At 40.9% G+C, this 17,290-nt stretch overlaps 1 protein-coding gene across 2 annotated transcripts; it reads left to right on the top strand.

The window, feature by feature from the left end:
• Positions 1–5,553: 5,553 nt before the first annotated feature.
• Positions 5,554–13,844, top strand: adad2 (adenosine deaminase domain containing 2). Of its 2 annotated transcripts, XM_084564555.1 has the most exons (11): positions 5,554–5,611; positions 6,800–6,968; positions 7,795–7,939; positions 8,367–8,505; positions 9,744–9,872; positions 10,902–11,052; positions 11,194–11,364; positions 11,685–11,890; positions 12,373–12,607; positions 13,366–13,498; positions 13,574–13,844. In XM_084564555.1, the coding sequence occupies exons 2-11, from the start codon at positions 6,814–6,816 to the stop codon at positions 13,682–13,684; spliced, it is 1,575 nt and encodes a 524-aa protein (XP_084420681.1). In that variant the 5' UTR covers positions 5,554–5,611; positions 6,800–6,813; the 3' UTR covers positions 13,685–13,844. The 2 variants fall into 2 exon arrangements, with proteins under 2 accessions (XP_084420681.1, XP_084420680.1); XM_084564554.1 differs by lacking the exon at positions 5,554–5,611 and having other exon boundaries at positions 6,758–6,968.
• Positions 13,845–17,290: the final 3,446 nt, after the last annotated feature.

Below are 17,290 nucleotides of genomic sequence, written 5' to 3'. Positions count from 1 at the left end.
TACTGTTTTTCTCCTTCATCTGTCTCGTGGCTTTCTCCCTCCTCGTTGTACATGGCGTGAGAAAGAGAAAGAGGAGCCTCCCTCTCATCATTTTAAAGATGCATGAAGGAGAGAGTGTGGGGGGAAACTGTAGAGGACATAAAGAAAGAAGGAGCACTGGTTAGCACTGGTCTTCTACTCTTGAATACAGTTTCTTGTATGTGTATCTCAGCTGAGAGGAAATAAACCCATAATAAACTGCTTTGTCTCCCCTGCTTTGTATATCTTTGTGCACTGTGTGCCCCTGATATCAGGAGTCACCTCCTTTTTTTTTCTTTTTTTTTTTTGCTTGGCACAGTTGGATGACGAACACAACCTCAGCTCCGGTGAAAGGAGCGCGATGCGTGCGCCTCCACATCACAACGCATTTCATGAGATTAAAAGACGACGCAGGCTGTCACGTCTGCACTTTGGATTCACACGTCCACAGACACATACATGCATCACAGACGAACACACATTTGTCAGCTGAGGTGTTGGAGTTACAGATTTACTTTCACTTGAATACCCAGACACAGAGAGAGCATGGTGCAAATTAATTAAAACACCCTACGCACCTTTTAACTTTTTATAGGGATTTGCTATATTTCAGTGTCTTAATGAGAGTCTACAGCTGTGCTAGAAGCTTTGAGAGGCAGCTGAGTGCACGTATTAGCATGCTCAAAGTGACGGTGCTAAGATTTTGAAAAGCTGTGAACTGGAAATCCACTTGAAATGTTCATGTTCCATCTCTTGCCCTTTGATTGGTGACGTATCGGGACAACAGCAGCCATAGTAGTAGTAGTAGTAGCACCTCCTTCATGCTTTTCATGTTTTTTTAAATAACCACTCATCCACTGAACGTTATAGCTCGGTACAGACTTGCTAGTTGCTTGCATAATTCCTACACATATGCTCAAAAAGAGAAGGAAACTGCACGATAGTAGAAGGACAATATTTTAGTCTTAGACTCAGGATGTTGGATCCCAAACCCCCTCTCTCTGTCTCCCTCTGTTCCCTCTCCCCTCACTGATGCCGCTGATTTGTAGGTCATGTGTGAGCATCAGAAATAAACTGAGAGTGTGGGTGAGATAAGGGACTTTTACCCTCTAGTGGCGAGCCTGGGGAAAAGCCTGTCAAATTCATTTAGGAAAACCAAAAAAATAAAAAAACTCAGAATGTCCAATTATCCCCGTTCAGCTGAGCATGGAGACAGTGACCCAAATGGAAATCTTTTTTCTTTTTTAGTTTCACAAATTTCATATTTTATTCACCAGCATGTCAGAAGAGTGACACGCCGTACGTCAAAGTTTGCGCACAATCACAATTATTTCTGCAGCATGTTCGATTTATGGAGGAAATGTGACACGTCCCATAACAGCTGATGAAATCCACGACCTTTCTACATGTTCAGCGGCACGTGCCACAAACACACACACGTCTGAAATAAAATGAATAAACCTGGTGCGCCGTCTCGCTTTCTTATTTCCATGTTCCGTGCGTGTACGTGGCGCTCGGTGAAAATGTGAACTCGGAGACCACAAAGGTCAACGCCGCGACAAAACACACGCTGTGCCATTTACATAATTAGATAGAAGACGAGCACTGTCTTTTTTACACAGACCACAAAAATGTCACGCTGTGAATAAGGTGAAAGGAAAAGGGTAAAATTACTAATATTCATCATAAATGGGATTCTTACTAGTTCATCCAAAAATGCGAAATCCACGTGACAACACTGTTCTGTTCTGGGGAAATGTGTTTTAGTCACCAAAATGTCACCAAATGCTCAGAGGATGGGAGTTTTCAAAAGTACATGAACATTGGCGGGCGGCACACTGGCGTGGTCACAGCAAGAAGGTTTCTCTCTGGGTACTCCGGCTTCCTCCAAACGTCCAAAGACATGCTCATTAGGTTAATTTGTTGATTCTAAATTGGTCTTAGGTGTGCATGTGAGTGTGAGTGGTTGTCTGTCTCTCTGTGTTAGCCCTGCAATAGACTGGCGACCTGTCCAGGTTTGTACCCCGCCTCTCGCCCAATGACAGCTGGGATAGGCTCCAGCCTCCCCCGCGACCCTTCACAGGACAATCGGTTACGGAAGATGAATGAATGAATGAACAAATCCTCCCTTGGAGAATGATTAAGGCTCTTCTTGTCTTCCTTGTATTCTCCTAGAGTCAACTGGATTCAGTCCAATAAATATTTCTGTCAAAGTTAATGTAGTGTGGCGAGGGTAGCTCTCATCCAACGCCGCCATAAACTCCCTAACCCTCTCTGGAATATTTTTCTCCTTGATGCCGTCTCCAGGAAACTTTTCTCTTCCTTTAAATGATAATGATCTCCTACTACCACCTCACCAAACATCTTAAAGTTCACAATTTCAGTCTGACTGACTTCATTTTCAGTAAAGTTCTTCCACACGGCAGATACGTTTAGTCACGTGATTTTGGCTCCTCTTCTTTGATTTTTGGCAGCCAACCACCGCTAAAACAGAAGTTGTTTTGATGCTGCAGGGATGTGGTTTTGGTCCTTGACCTACAATAAATAACTACAAAATATCAGGTTTCGATCTGATTCAGTCATTAAAAAAATTCCTGGATCAGCTCCAACACCAGTCTGAAAATCTGAATACCATTTGATCTCATCTTCAGTCTTTGCAATAGCTCATAAAATCTGTTCGCTTAATTTAAAACTAGCTTTTCCATCAAATGTCTCGGTGTAATCAACAGCAGCATGGCTTATATCTCCTCCGTGATGCTGCAGTTATCGTAGTTGTTTAGTCTTCCGCACCTTACTGGCCTGGAGGGGACCAGATTGTTTAGTAGCAGCCAGACAAAATGATCTGTAAAAACAGCTGTCACCCTTTCATATATCAGTGGACTCATTGACTTTATTTTCATGGGTCTTTAGGGACAGACATCCAACGATCTGAAGTAATATTTAGTTCCTGTGATAAAAGTCCTGGGTACTTTGAGAGGAAATGTGGCTTTTCAGTACTCCGAGCTAAACGCTAACATCTGCATAATACCCATAATGACATGTTGTTTTTAAGCAGATGGTGGCGCCGGATGAAAAGTCACAGAATCGGCACAGTGATTACAATATAAGGGTGCAGAAATATCAGTGCAATCACACAGTTGCGGCGGTGTTTTACTCAAAATGCAACAGGAAAAGTCAAGGGCTCACCGAAATTTCATGGCAATCCATTTAATAGTTGTTGAAAAGTCAGTCGTGGTGGGTGGTGGCAGACAGTGAGGTCTCCAGAGCCACGCAGCATGTCTGCAAATGACTGAAAATAAAAAATAATCAGGTTTATGAGCATATGCACGCAGATATTTCTACCATAAACACCGTATTAGTTGACCCGTAAATGCAAATACTCACAGGGTGGAATATATTGCAGCAGCTGCACATGGTGGGAAAAAAAAAAAACATGAATCTAGGCTTTAATTTGCAGTGTTAATTGTCATAAATTAATACATAACAGTGTTGTCGCTGACACTCTGGCATCCATAACAATGCTCATCAACAGTGCGTGGTGGGATTTTTTTGTCGAGCAGACACAAGTTAACACACTCGAACATATGTTTAGACTGTCAACCGGCTCAGTATTTCACAGTTTTCTTTGTCCATATTCCAACACAAAAATTGTGACAGAGTATTTGGGGGGAAAAAGCATCCCTGGGCAGAAAAAAAGAAAACAGATTCCAGCTCTGTATGCCACCACAGTTTCATTTTTTTTCTTTATTTTTTTCATTAAGAAATAAACAGGGGAATCTCTCAGGCTGTGAGCAAGTGTGTGGGTGTGAAAGAAAAAAAAGGAGATAGGACAGAGATAGATACAAAGAGAAAAGGGGAACCGAAAGAGACAAAGAGAGGGAAGTCGGGGAGGGAATAGGTGGTGTTTAAAATGAAGATGACACATGGGACATTTTCCATTGCGCCTCAGAAGGCTCTCTTGAGATGAGAGTGACTTAACACTTCACAGTCCCGAATGAAACACAGACGCACACACACACTCATCCTCACAAGAAAGCCTCGTTTGGCTCAGAACACATACGAAGTATTTCTCTTGAGGTGAGGGGGATGGAAATGGAGTTGAGTCTTGGGTTTCACATCGATCAGGGGAACGGTTCCCTACTGCAAACACTGCAAAGAAATGTGTGTGTGTGGGCGATTTTAACTACTGCATATACTCGTTCCATTATGGGTGTGTATTTGTTTTTATTGAATGTGTGGGTATGTATGTGTGTGCAACGCTACGGGTTTAAAATTCATGGAAATCACCAAACCATTCTGTATCTATTTGCTTATTTACTGTGAAAATACATAAAACATGACGGATCCACCCGTATACCGCCTCCCACTTCCCCACATTTTCAATTTAAATTCCACCAAAATGGTGACATCCATGCAAATATGACAGCAGAAATAGAGATTTGAAACTCATTTGCTTACAGTATATATATCTGATTTCCAACTAACCTGTCTAACAGTCATTTTTATGCCTGTCCACCCTTTGTAAGCAGATGAACAATACCATTAAAGTAGCTGTTAACATAAATATGGGGCTTCTTTTATATCTTATTTTGACAAACTCAGGGACAACATTGAACTCACTTCAATCTGTTATGTGCCTTAGTTTTTATATTTATTCACTCCTTTTTTATTATCCCATCTGTTTATATTTCTGGTTTAGTTAAAGTCATGCAGTCTCAGTGTTTGGTATGTGGGTCATTCTTCAACTATGGTCAAATCTGATCTGGAAACACATATTTTTAGAAATATTTTGATACGTTTTACTTCTCCATAATGTGCAGGAACACTTTCTGATAGTGGTTGTAATAAAATTATTTAAATAGTATATATATTTTTTGTCCAACATTCAGAGTAGAACATCATTTCCACCACACTCAAACACCCTTTACTCTTTCCTTACATGGGACACAATCATGCATTTTTGAAACCATAGATGCATAATTCCTAAATATGATTAAAGTGTGACTGTGTTGCACATGTGGCAGAATTGACAATAAAGCAGACTTTGATGTTGAGTGTGCAAAATACCTGTAGTTGTGCAGGACCTGATGCATATATATATTTTTTTTCCTGGGCCTCTTAGATGGAAGTCTTGGGATGCAGTGGTAAGTGTAGGGCCTTAATCTTAATTCACCATGGCAGAAACCCATCTGAAAAGCAAGGTGCATTCTGAAATGGTGTCCACAGTTTCCCTGATTTGTTGATATAGTAGTGAGACAAGACTCCTATCACTATGGTGCACATTTTACACATACTTTTGGCAGCACTGTACATATTGGAACTTAAATTGACATATGCAAGGCAAAGCTGTATTATTTTATATACTGAAATATATATATATATATATTTAAAAAAAATGCAATTAACAACACATTTCTGAACCATCCTTTCTGCTCTTTCTTCACTCACCTCCAACGTTTTTCACTTTCAACTTCACACATATTCTCGCGGATCTGGACTCCCAACCATTAGACATACAGCTCCCCAAAAACCACACATCCCCGGCGTTATCTCCTCATTTTTACACAACTGAGGGTCCTGTGACAAGTGAAAGGTAAGATTGGAGCCATGTGTTTGCTCGATAAAACATTAAGTCTGCCACAAAGTCGCCATGAAACGGCGTAGCTGTTTTTTCTCGGAAGAATAACGGCACAGGTGGCTCGTCTGAGCAGAAACCTGCTAGCGTTAGCATGTAGCATTAGCTTAACTTCAGACGTTTCAACGGCGAAAAAGAAAATAAACAAACGACCTTGTTTCACATATTTGAAGTCTTTTCTTTTTAAATATGGTGCCGTCGACAGCATAGTCTCCAGGTTTGGCTAGAGTAGCTAATTTAATTTAATGTTAGCTAGCGCCGCCAAGTTAGCTTGTAGTTCACTTTTGAGGGAAGCTAATTGGTTAAGCTAGCAGCTACGATGGGGTACAAAAAGGAAACCACAAAAGCAATTTTTATACTGTGATAATCAGATAAAATGTAGTGCAGCTCGATTTATTCAAGTAACACTTATATTTTATTGTCAAAATTTCCGAAGACTTATGAAGCTAACCATCGGCTGTCGGTTTTGCTACACTGGCAGATGTTAGCCTTTAGCTAAGTTAGCTAGCGCCGCTAAGTTAGCCTTTAGTGTACGTTTGATAGCGGCTAATTGGTTTAGCTAGCAGCTAAGATGGGGTACAAAGAGGTAACTACGAAAACTATTTTGTACTGTGACAACCAAGTAAAATTTAGTGCAACTAGATTTATTTAAGTAACATCTTTATTTTATTGTCAATAAGAATATTTTCCTACCTATCATTTTCCAAAGCCCCGTGAAGCTAACCATTAGCTGTCTATTAGCCTTTTTTTTATGTACAGGTGCTAATGTGTGAGACATAATTATGAATATATATTAAAACATATGTTAGTACATGTCATCTCATGAATTTAAAAATAGACAAATTTATGAATAAAACATAAATATTGCATCAAAAGAAACACATCTTTATATTTATAGAGAAAGATGAATATAAAACGAATGCAGTTAAAAACCGTGCATTTCAGATTATCGTAGGGCTAATTTAATGTTTTTCCTGCTGCAGTATAAAAATACATATTTTAATTTGTCTGTAAAACAAACCTTTGTCATGCAGATGGTTATTCATGCAGATGATTTTCTCGCCCGTAACGCTGCATAATGTGTTATATGATTTATTGAATATGCTGGCAAAGCTGCAGCTTTAACATTATTATATTTTTCTACAGTTCACTTGCAAAGCATGGCGGATCGAGAAGCATCTAAATACGCTCCGAAAAGAGGTGGTGGTGCCTGTTTTCAGTCTCGACCAGACTTAGAGCCAAGCCTACACCTTCGCCATCATCAGGACCACCTGGAGGATGACGAGACAGTTCATGGCGAAGCTACTAGGCTGAGGTTTGTGTTTCTGCTGTCCTCGTCGTGATAGGCACCAGAAAAAAAAAAAGGCAAAATGCTTGATTTGGTTTGGTTATTTAGACCTGAAGAAGCTGCTTCAGTGAGTGTTGATACTTCAGCACATTCAAGCAAGTCCAGTTGCCTTCTTTAAACAAGACAGATGCATCGGAACAGACTAATAAAACTAATTCCCTTTTTTATTTACGAGGGGCTGCTGTCTATCACTTCAGGTCAATAAGCCAAGCTGGAATTATTTCTTTGTCAACCGCAATTAGGATTTTTTTATTGTGTCATGACTTTCTCTTACCACAGGAAAGGTTCGTTACTTCCTAACGATTGTGTCCAGTCCCACTAGGCCACACACAGTGTACACTGTCAATTACTGAAGCTCATTAATGAATGCAACGATAGTTTCAGGACACTAAGCAAACCATGTACTTTGAGCTTTTTCCTCTTTCACAGATTATTTAATTGACTCTATCTTTCATAAAATTTGCAACCAAATGCCCATCTTTAACATAATAATAACCATCTTTAAGACCCCTGCCCCCCAAAGACCTTGAAAGATTTCAGCTGAATACCTGAAATGTGAATGAAGCAAGGTGATCTTATTTGAGAGTCCGGAGCGTGTTCCTTCACAATTCTGCTTGAAGCATGCGGGTGGAGAAAATGGTTTATTAGGCACTAGTGAGTGTTGGCGTAAAGCCTTGTTCTTGACCCTCAGCCTTTCTTCCCTGCTTGGCACTTTCAGAATTACAGCTACTGACTACAAAATATAATGGCTAGCCACAGTTATTGCGGCACATGTAAATGTTCTTCCTTCCAGGAATAATGCATTTGCTGCCGGAGATGACGACAGAGATCAAGAGGCTTCGCTTTCTGATGGAAGTGACAGATCCAGAGCGGAGAGGCCTTCCATCCCCAACCCCAAAGACAAATGTGATTCCGGTGACATGCTATCAGATAATGAGGTAAACAAGATGGGCAGATGCAATAAAAACGTCGTGTGTTAAATGTACTACGTTATTGTCAAGGTTTTTAAATCTTCAAAGCTGAGACGGCCTCCGTCATACTCAGCTAATCACCTAAAGGGGAAAACGTCACAGTGTCCTTCACAGACAAAACGATGACTGAAATAATAATGGTATTAAGCCATACTTCAAGATCTGACATCAAAAGGACATCTCAACATCTCTGATAATTAACATTAACTTACCTGTCTGGCAAGGACTTCAGTGCCTCATACCAGTGTTTATCTGTCTCTTATATTGTCTCTCTTGTCTTGTTAACAACATGGTTTCCCCAAGTTAACTCTTATAAAGTAGGCTAAAAGTTGAGAAGAGAAGAATACCACAATTTTTTTTTTCTTTTATGTTGCGTTCTTTAAATCTTTCTCAGGATAAAGACTCTGACGATCACCCAGCCGTCCTCTCCCTTTGTGGCATGTCATCTCCTGAAAGGGTGCTGTCAGATGAAGAGTCTCTGATGGCCGAGATCAAGGCTTTCAACAATCCAGACGAGAGCACTGAGACTGAAGGTGCAGTAGTAGTTTCATAAGAGTAAAATAATAAAAAAAAAAAAACGGGGCTGCAAGTTTGACAGTTAAAACTTATTTTTCTGCGTCTGCCAAAAGCTAGTCTAGACGGATGTTGCCCAAAGAGCCGACAGGACAGTGCTTCTTGCTTTCTCTTAAGCCACAGTCACACTATATGCACTGACTGTGTTTGCCGCTAAATTAAATGATCTGATAAGGTGTTTGTGTTTACATGCCCCAAAACAGTCAAAAGAATTTAACTTTAATTTGACCGTGCTGCGTTGAATCTATTTGCAATTTAACGGGAGGAGACGTTTTTCCCTCAAGCTCGCTGACAACAAAAAATTCATTCAATCTTCTCACTTCAAATCTGGCTTCTCCTGTAAGAATTGATCATGTGTTTGAATCTTACAGGCATGTTTTGCTGCCGCCACATTTGTGTCCCTCATTAGACAAAGGTAGAATTGATTCCACCCAGAGTGAAGCGATCAAAGCAAGTGTTTACATTCTTACTGAATGCACTAATGGGGGCGGGGGGTGCCTGGTCTGGTCTAGATGGGTGGTACATGTCTAAGTAACACCCACATGAATTTCAGGCCCAGCAGAACATTGAATTATCACAAAATGCTCAATGTTAGTTACTTCTCCCGTCAGTGGTCATAACGTTGTGGCTGACTTGACTTGTATGTCATAAAAAACAATAATATATACAGTGGTCCCTCGTTTATCGCGGGAGTTACGTTCTAAAAATAACCCGCGATAGGCGAAATCCGCGAAGTAGTCAGCTTTATTTTTTACAATGATTATAAATGTTTTAAGGTTGCAAAACACCTCACTACACACTTTATACACTTTTCTCAATAACTTGCAAACAGACCGCACTTCAGTCACACTGCCAGCGATCAAAGATACTGTATATGTACATTTGGCAAGCTTAACGCATTCTGTACTGTACAAGAGACACCGTACGGAGGAGATTGATTGACAATGGTCTACAGTCCCTTAGCCAATCAGGACGCAGAAGATGACGCGCAGGCTCTCCCTTAGCCAATCAGGACGCAGAAAACAATGCTCTGTAAAAAAAAAAAAAAAAAAAAAGCATGCAAAATTGCACTAAAAAAATCCACGAAACTGCGAGGCCGCGAAAGGTGAACCGCGTTATAACGAGGGACAACTGTATTCTCTATCTCCAATTATAGAGCTGTCTTTTTTTGTTTTCTTATCTTTCGGTTTTGTTCCAGTTTGGAAAACTGACTGGCACATGAATCACATGGCAGCTATAAGCAGTGACAAGTTTGACAGACTGCTGAAAATGAGTCCAGATTTCCAAGCCTGTAAGAGCCACATGGCAGCGTTCGTGTTGATAAGAGGTAAGCTCTGTGTACACGTTGGGTTTGACATTAAAAATCTATTGTCAACTGGTTATTTTTTTTTTTTTTCAAATGACTATCAAGTGTTGAAGAGAGTGGAGAATATTTCACTCTTAAGAAATTCATAACCCAGGCCTCGGCCCGTGACAGATCATTATTGCAGTAGCATGTTAAACAGCTGGAGAAGCTCATTTCTAGTCCACATGCTCAGTTGTAAGCTAAGATTTTTCATTTTATCTGACAGCACAGACATTAAAGGATAATGTTGTGTGGTTAAAGTAATATCAGCAGAATATTTCTTTCAAAAAGGAAATAGCAGATATGTGGTGTCAGTATAGAAAGACCTTTGTGTTTAAGTTGCCCCTTGTAGCACAAACAGTTATGTCCTAATTGCAAAGGTTCAAAACTAATTGGACACTTGGCTAATAGCTCCTTTTCTTGGACATCTGAATGTTCTTTCATGTGCGAACGACCCCACACGCATCTTAGAGTTTATTAAGAGCAGCAATTTAAATTGTGTGGAGACGAGGATCGAAGAGGTCGCCATGGAAGTGAAGAATGCTGTGGCGATGCTCAAAGAGATGTCAAAAGTAAATGGTGCTGCCAAAATCAACAATTAGTTTTTAAATGATCTGTTTATTGATATATAAATTATACTATATATATATTTTTTTAATATGTTTTTGCATTTTTACTCTTTTAAATCCTAAAATATTCATCTTAATGGTATTGCTCCAGGTGAATATATTTTTATTTTTATTTCTATTTCATATTTTTATCTTTATTTTTTATTTTTGTTGTTATTGAAAAGACCAAGCAATTTCCCTTGTGGATCACTAAAGTCTAAGTCTCACTAAACTAAAAAAATAGAAATAAAGATAGACTGCAAACACTACATATAATGACTAAAAAATATTCTTGTAAAAAAAGACGTGCACTAATTAAGAGTATTGTAAATGATGACACTGGTATCAGTAAAATAAAAATGCATTCGTCAACGTAAAGAACAATAGTTTAATTTCCTTTCAGAGGTGTTGGACACAGCTGGTAGTGTGTGTGAGCAGTACGAGGTGGTGGCGGTAGGAGCTGGTCAATCTAGCTGCAGCAGTTGGCTCAGCTATGACGGCAAGATGGTCCATGACTGTCACGCCATCGTCATCGCCAGACGTGCTCTCCTAAGGTACAAACTGATGATTTGATTCCTTCAGCGGATTAAAAATAACTTCATGTGTAGCTGTCGTCTAAATCTAAATGTTGCCGTTCTTTAAAATTCACGATGAACTTCTCGAACGTCTTCCATTTTCTGCCTTCTTGTGTCCAGGTTTCTGTACAAACAGCTCCTTCTGTTCTTTGACGCTGATCCGAAGATGAAGGTGAACTGTATATTTGAGAGTTGTGCAGAGAGCCACCAGCTTCAGCTCAAGCCCAAGATCAGTCTTCACCTCTACACCAGTCAGTGTCCCGAGGGATTTGCTAAGAACTTCTACTTAAAGTACGGTTAATTAAAAAAGAGACATGTTTTGTTGCATTTATGCAAAATAAACTTTTGTGTATTTGAAGTCAAGGATTTTATTATGAAACTCCACAAAGATTATTTTTTAAATTATATGTACATCAATCAGCCACAACATTATGACCACTGACAGGTGATGTAAATGGTAAATAACGTTGACCATCTTGTGACAATTCAGTGTTCTGCTGGGAAACTTTTGGACCTGGCATTTGTATGTTATTTGTAACTAAAATACTGGAGTACAGTCAGTCATCTGCAGTAAGTGCATGTAATGTAATCCAGTGTAATGTTTCCTTCAGGGACTACAGCTGGACCACTGTGAAGCTGCACTGTCACGCCAAAGGCCTGCTGGTTCCCGTGGCCTACCTTGAGCCGAACACCTGGGGTGCCAGAGTCTGCTGCATGTCTGGTAGCGACAAGTTGTGTGTCTGGACCGTCACCGGGGTTCAGGGGGCATTACTGAGCCACTTCATCCAGCCACTTTACATCACCAGCATGGTGCTAGGTAAAGAGCCTTAAAACAGTCATTCATTCAGCATTGGCAGTGTGCTTATTTAAAAGTCTTGTCTTGAGATTGTGTGAGGAGGCTACTTCGCTGTGTCTGTGTGCTAAATATGAAGCTACAGCCAGCTGCTTAGCTTTCCTAGCCAGGAAATAGCTGTGAGAAAGAGCAGGAAGTCCGCTTGCTTTGCTTGGATGAGCATGGTGTCACCTGAAGCGAGTGGAGGAGGATGCTAACGTGCATCCTCTGTTTTCCCCAAAAAACACCAGAGGAACTCCACAGAAACATGCGTAATCCTATTTGTCTTAATAAATCCATCGGTGCTGGCTTTGGCTCCATGTATAGAGACACAAAAGTGGAATTAGTCCTCTCATCCAGCTGAGGGTAGTTTCACAAAATCACTGTAAAGACTGGAATTTTTACATCCAATCCAGTTTAGTTGTTTAATTTCTTTCATCTGTTTATGAACGTTTCCACTTTCTTAGGGGGCCACAGGGTCTTCCATGAGAAATTGTCTGACAGCATCAACAAGCGACTGGGTGACGAATTGGAGGGTTTACTGCCTCCGTCCTACAAGATGCACAACATCTTTATTCACTGTGGCGTCTCTGTGCGGCGTGTGGCGAACTCCCAGTGGTACGACAAACTCAGCGTCAACTGGTGCCTCGGAGACAAGGATGTGGAAGTTTTGGACAGTAGCAAGGGGTTTATCACTGATGGGTAAGACGCGTCATACAAAACAAATCAGTCTGTGTGTAAGAAGAAAAAATGTGCAGTAACTTGTGGAGTCGTAACCTGAGTGTGGTGTACCTTGTTTACACTCCTGGAGCAGAAAGAAATACGAGAGCGAGTAAAACTGTTGGCAGAGTCTCATGAAGTTGGCTAGTGTGACAGCCTGTGTGTGTGGCCTGGGGCTCCTGCCATCTCTTGGCTTTAGAAATGCAGACAACTGCTGATGTCCAGTAGCTCGAGTGCAACACAGACGTGACTCTCACCGGAGGCTGTGTAGTCCTCGAGTCTCGAGATTACAACTAAAAATAGATTTCAGATCCCGTTCTCCTCGCTGTGTTGATCTATTAAGTTTTAGGCGACACCACTTTTTTCTGTGGTGTCGGGATGAGCTCTGCAGCACGGTGCAAACAATAAAATATACATACACTCCTAGAAAAGAAGAGGAATTTAAAGGGCAGGATTACAGGACATGAAGTCTGCAGGGAGAGAGAAAGAATGCAGAGAACAACCTACAGATTTATTGTGAGGAAACAAAAGGAGATGCTGCATTTATCAACATCTAAGTGACATGCAAATTACTTTTTTTTTTAGCTATGGGTTGCCTGGAAGAAGTTAATTGCTACTAATAAAAAAAAAGGAATATCATGAGGTGTAGACAATAACAGGGGCAGGGATTAGTTGTCTCCTGATATAACATGGAATATTTGAAAAGCACTAATACATACTATAGTAAATATTCCTCTCAGCTCTCCTTCTGTGAGCGGACCTGGCTTCTCCAGCAGACTTTGCAAGAGAGCCTTCTACAGTTACTTCCTCCAAGTGGCAGAGCTGGGTAGACACTCCTATGTGCTGGGGCTTCCCACCTACCACAGTGTCAAGGTATGTGAAAACTCATTGAGGACCGTGTGTAAAGCCATTAATCACGTGCCGTAAGAGGGGTTTATTGTTTTATAGGTGGAAGCCGTTGTGTACCAGACGGTCAAAGATCTGGTCAAACAGAGGCTCCGGAGCAGCCATGCAGGTCCCTGGAACTCAAAAAAGCTGGTGGATTGCTTCAGTGTTTAAACGCTCACCCAGAAACTGGTCGTGTTTTGTTTTAGTTCCTCTTGAGATTTGATTTACGTTTCTTAAGTGCAGGTTTCTAATTGTGTTTGAAAGTGATTCAGTGCTCTCAGTTTGTGTAGTTGGAGAAAAAAAATAAACAAGACGTCACTGTTACACAGCACCGGAGGAGTCAGTTTGAATCAGTTGTGGGTGGAAACACGTCGCTTAAAGGCCAAGATTATAAACACGGGGGAACATTTTCTCTGCGGTGTCAAGTAGAATTAAGCAGCGTTGTCGCGGTGTAGTCCGTTAGCCAAAATCTTGTACATCAAAAAAAAAAAAGCAATGTTAATGTACCGACCAGATTATGCAAACAGTCATCAGTAAAGCTGAGATCTTACTTACACAATCAGCCACAACATTAAAACCAATGTTAAGAGACGTTGACGAGCTAAAGCTAATATCTCACGACAAAAACTATGACGAGACAAGACTAGAACGTTATTTGAATATTTTTAAATATACGATCTCCTCGTACTCTCGTTCAAAATGTCCATATATTAGGTAAGGGGCGTTAGTCTATCTGATCTCGATTGAAGGAAGCTGCTACATCAGGTGGAAGAATACGACATTTGAAGGAGCATCACTCTGATATTCATGCAGCTTCCATCACAGTCGGTAAGTTAACTATGAAGTTAAAGAAATCTCATCTACTAGTATTTTACTAGTTAATGTTTTGTGCTACAGGAAGTTATTGCCCTCTGTTGATTTTTCTTTTCTTTGTTTTTACAGTGGACAGTAGAGTGCATAATAGATTAGCAATTAGCATTTAACTAAAATTATTCATAAATGTAGGAATGAATCCTTCTTGTGTTTGCTAACACCTTTTATCTGTAATATCTGATCCAACCCTATAAAGTAGCAAGAACAGCACAGTAAGCTGAAATCTGGAAAATCTGGAAGGATATACAGTATGTAGAAGAGTGCTTACTCTGTTACTGGATTAAAATTTTTGCTACATACACCGATCAGGCATAACATTATGATCCTAATATTGTGTACGTCTCCCTTGAGCCTCCAAAACAGTTGTGATTCACCAGAGAATGGACATGGGCCTCCTGAGGGTGTCCTGTGGTGTCTGGAAACAGTATGTTGTTAGTGGGGGGCCTTTGAGGGGAGGGGTGTCCGTGGATCATCCCACAGATACTTGATCAGTTTGGGTTCTAGTGAATTTGGAGGCCAGGTCAACACCCTGTGCTGTTCTTCATTTTTATTTTTTTTTTCTTCAGTTGTTCCTAAACCATTTTTCATGTGTGTGTCTGTGTCAGGCTGCATCCTGCTGGGGATGACTGCTGCCATCAAGGAGTGTCGTTGCTATGGGGTGGGGGTGCCTGGTCTGGTCTAGGTGAGTGATACATGTCTAAGTAACATCCACATGAATGAATGCCAGGTCCAAAGGTTTCCCAGCAGAACATTGAATTGTCAAAAGATTGTCAGTGTTATTCACTTCTCCTGTTAGTGGTCATAATGTTGTGGCTGATTGGTGTGTATAAGCTTAATTAAATTGGTTTGAAGTGAGAAAATAACTTCTAAAATGAATGTGCAGTTTGACTAAATGTAATAATTAAAAGTTCGGACTTTTCGTTTCGACTAAAACTATGAAAGATAAAAAATGACTAAAACGTGTCTAAGACTAATAACATGAATAGCGTTGAAGGTCTAATTACAATAAAACGTTCCTCTGGGAAAACTGGGTCATGGAATCAATGTGGATGTTTCCTGAACATCGTTGCAGACCAGGCTCATCCCCATGGCAACAGCAAGGGTGGGAGCGTGTTCCTTGCATCCTGGTACCAAGTGTGTGTTCCCAAGATAATTGACGCACACACACACGCCCGACCATCCGTGTGATGTAAAAGAAAATGTGATTCATCCAACCAGGTCACCTTCTTCCTTTGCTCCGTGGTTCGAGTTCTGATGCTCGCAGGTTCTCATTTAAGGTGCGTTCATTAGTGGACGGGGGTCAGCATGGACACCCTGAACCTACACCGCCCCAGACAAAAACATGCTCTCTGTGTTCTGACTCTTCTTGTAATTAGTAGTGTAAAATAAAAAAAATGTGTATAGAAATTAAGTGATGCACACGGAGAAATAACTGTGGAGCTGGACTGTGGATGTTACTTAAACATGTACCACCCACTTAGACCAGACACCCCCCACCCCATAGCAATGACACTCCTTGATGGCAGCAGTCATGCAGCCTCACACAGACACACACACAAAAGTTTTAGGAACAACTCAAATGAACTCAACCTTTCAGATGAAGAACAGCACAAGGTGTTGTTGACCTGGCCTCCCCTCAACCCATAGGACACAACGGCCTCCCACTAACAACATCCTGTTGCCAGACACCACAGGACGCCCTCAGAAGGCCCATGTCCATTCTCTGATGAGTCACAACTGTTTTGGAGGCACAAGGGAGACCTACACAATGTTTGGAAGGTGGTCATAATGTTATGTCTGATCGGTGTATTTTGTATTTGATCTGGAACTTGTGCAGCTAACAAACTTTCTTTCTTTTACCTACTTTCTCAACAGAATAGTTTCGAGAGATGTGACAGAACTAGTAACTGTGCAGGTGTAAAGGTGAGACAAACCACATGAATGCACCAGGAGAAAATGCTCCCATTAAACTGTCAGACATGGCGAGGAGATTCAGACCGTAGTTATGTCTCTTGTTAAGTCCCGTGCTACATAGCAGCCTCGATCGATGCCGGCTGTAGTCTGAAAACACTTCACATGTGTGGCATCCATAAAGAGAGCAGCAGAAATGACTCAGAACCATCATGTGTCGATCACAACCAACGATGTCAGAACGTACGAGAACAAAACACTCGTGTTTAAAACACGGCACGGTGACGTTTTCATGGTGTTGTGAAGGAATGATTGTTTCTATTGTTTGGTTGGATCTGAAGACCACATGTTCTGGTGAGACTTGTGTCATCTTTAATTTATTATTTTATTTTTACACAAACTGTGTAGTACCACAGTTCATTGTCGCCATGGCTCCACTCACCAGTTGCTTGGCAACCAACTCCTCCTTGGAACTGATGCAACTGCTCATGTCTTCATAATTGCGGGCTCTTTTACGATATTTAGCAAAAAACTAAAACAACAATAGAAGCAAATTATCTAATGAAGCTGGAACACAATGATTCCCTGCGCTTACATTCAGCTCTACACTGTGTGAGTAACACATCTCTGAGTCTCCTGAGGAACACCATGTTTCTTCATGTGTACGTATTCTGTGTTTGTTCTTGCTGGTCTAGCAAGTGATTCCTCCAGCCAGGCGTTGGGTTCGTCCCGCTGTAGGGAGGCAGAGCTCCTGAACCCGAGAGGCTGCTCTGAGCTCGAGGAAGAGCCAGGGAATTCGCAAAAAGACCTGCAAGATAATTAAACATCTGTCAGCAATTTAGAGGTGTGAAAACCCGATAATTTTTCCATTGTGGTTTGGGAGTGTAGGCCTGGGAGTTTGGGCGATTAAACTGATCTGTCAGGTGGCGGAGGAAACCTTTAGAGGAATAACAATCACGTCCTTTTAGTTGTGTTTAAATCGGCTTAATTACA

The sequence above is a fragment of the Chelon labrosus genome (genome assembly GCF_963514085.1).
Source record: "Chelon labrosus genome assembly, chromosome: 17".
NCBI classification, from domain to species: Eukaryota; Metazoa; Chordata; class Actinopteri; order Mugiliformes; family Mugilidae; genus Chelon; species Chelon labrosus.
Note: the sequence above shows the minus strand (reverse complement) of the source record. Positions and strands in the feature narration are given on the sequence as shown.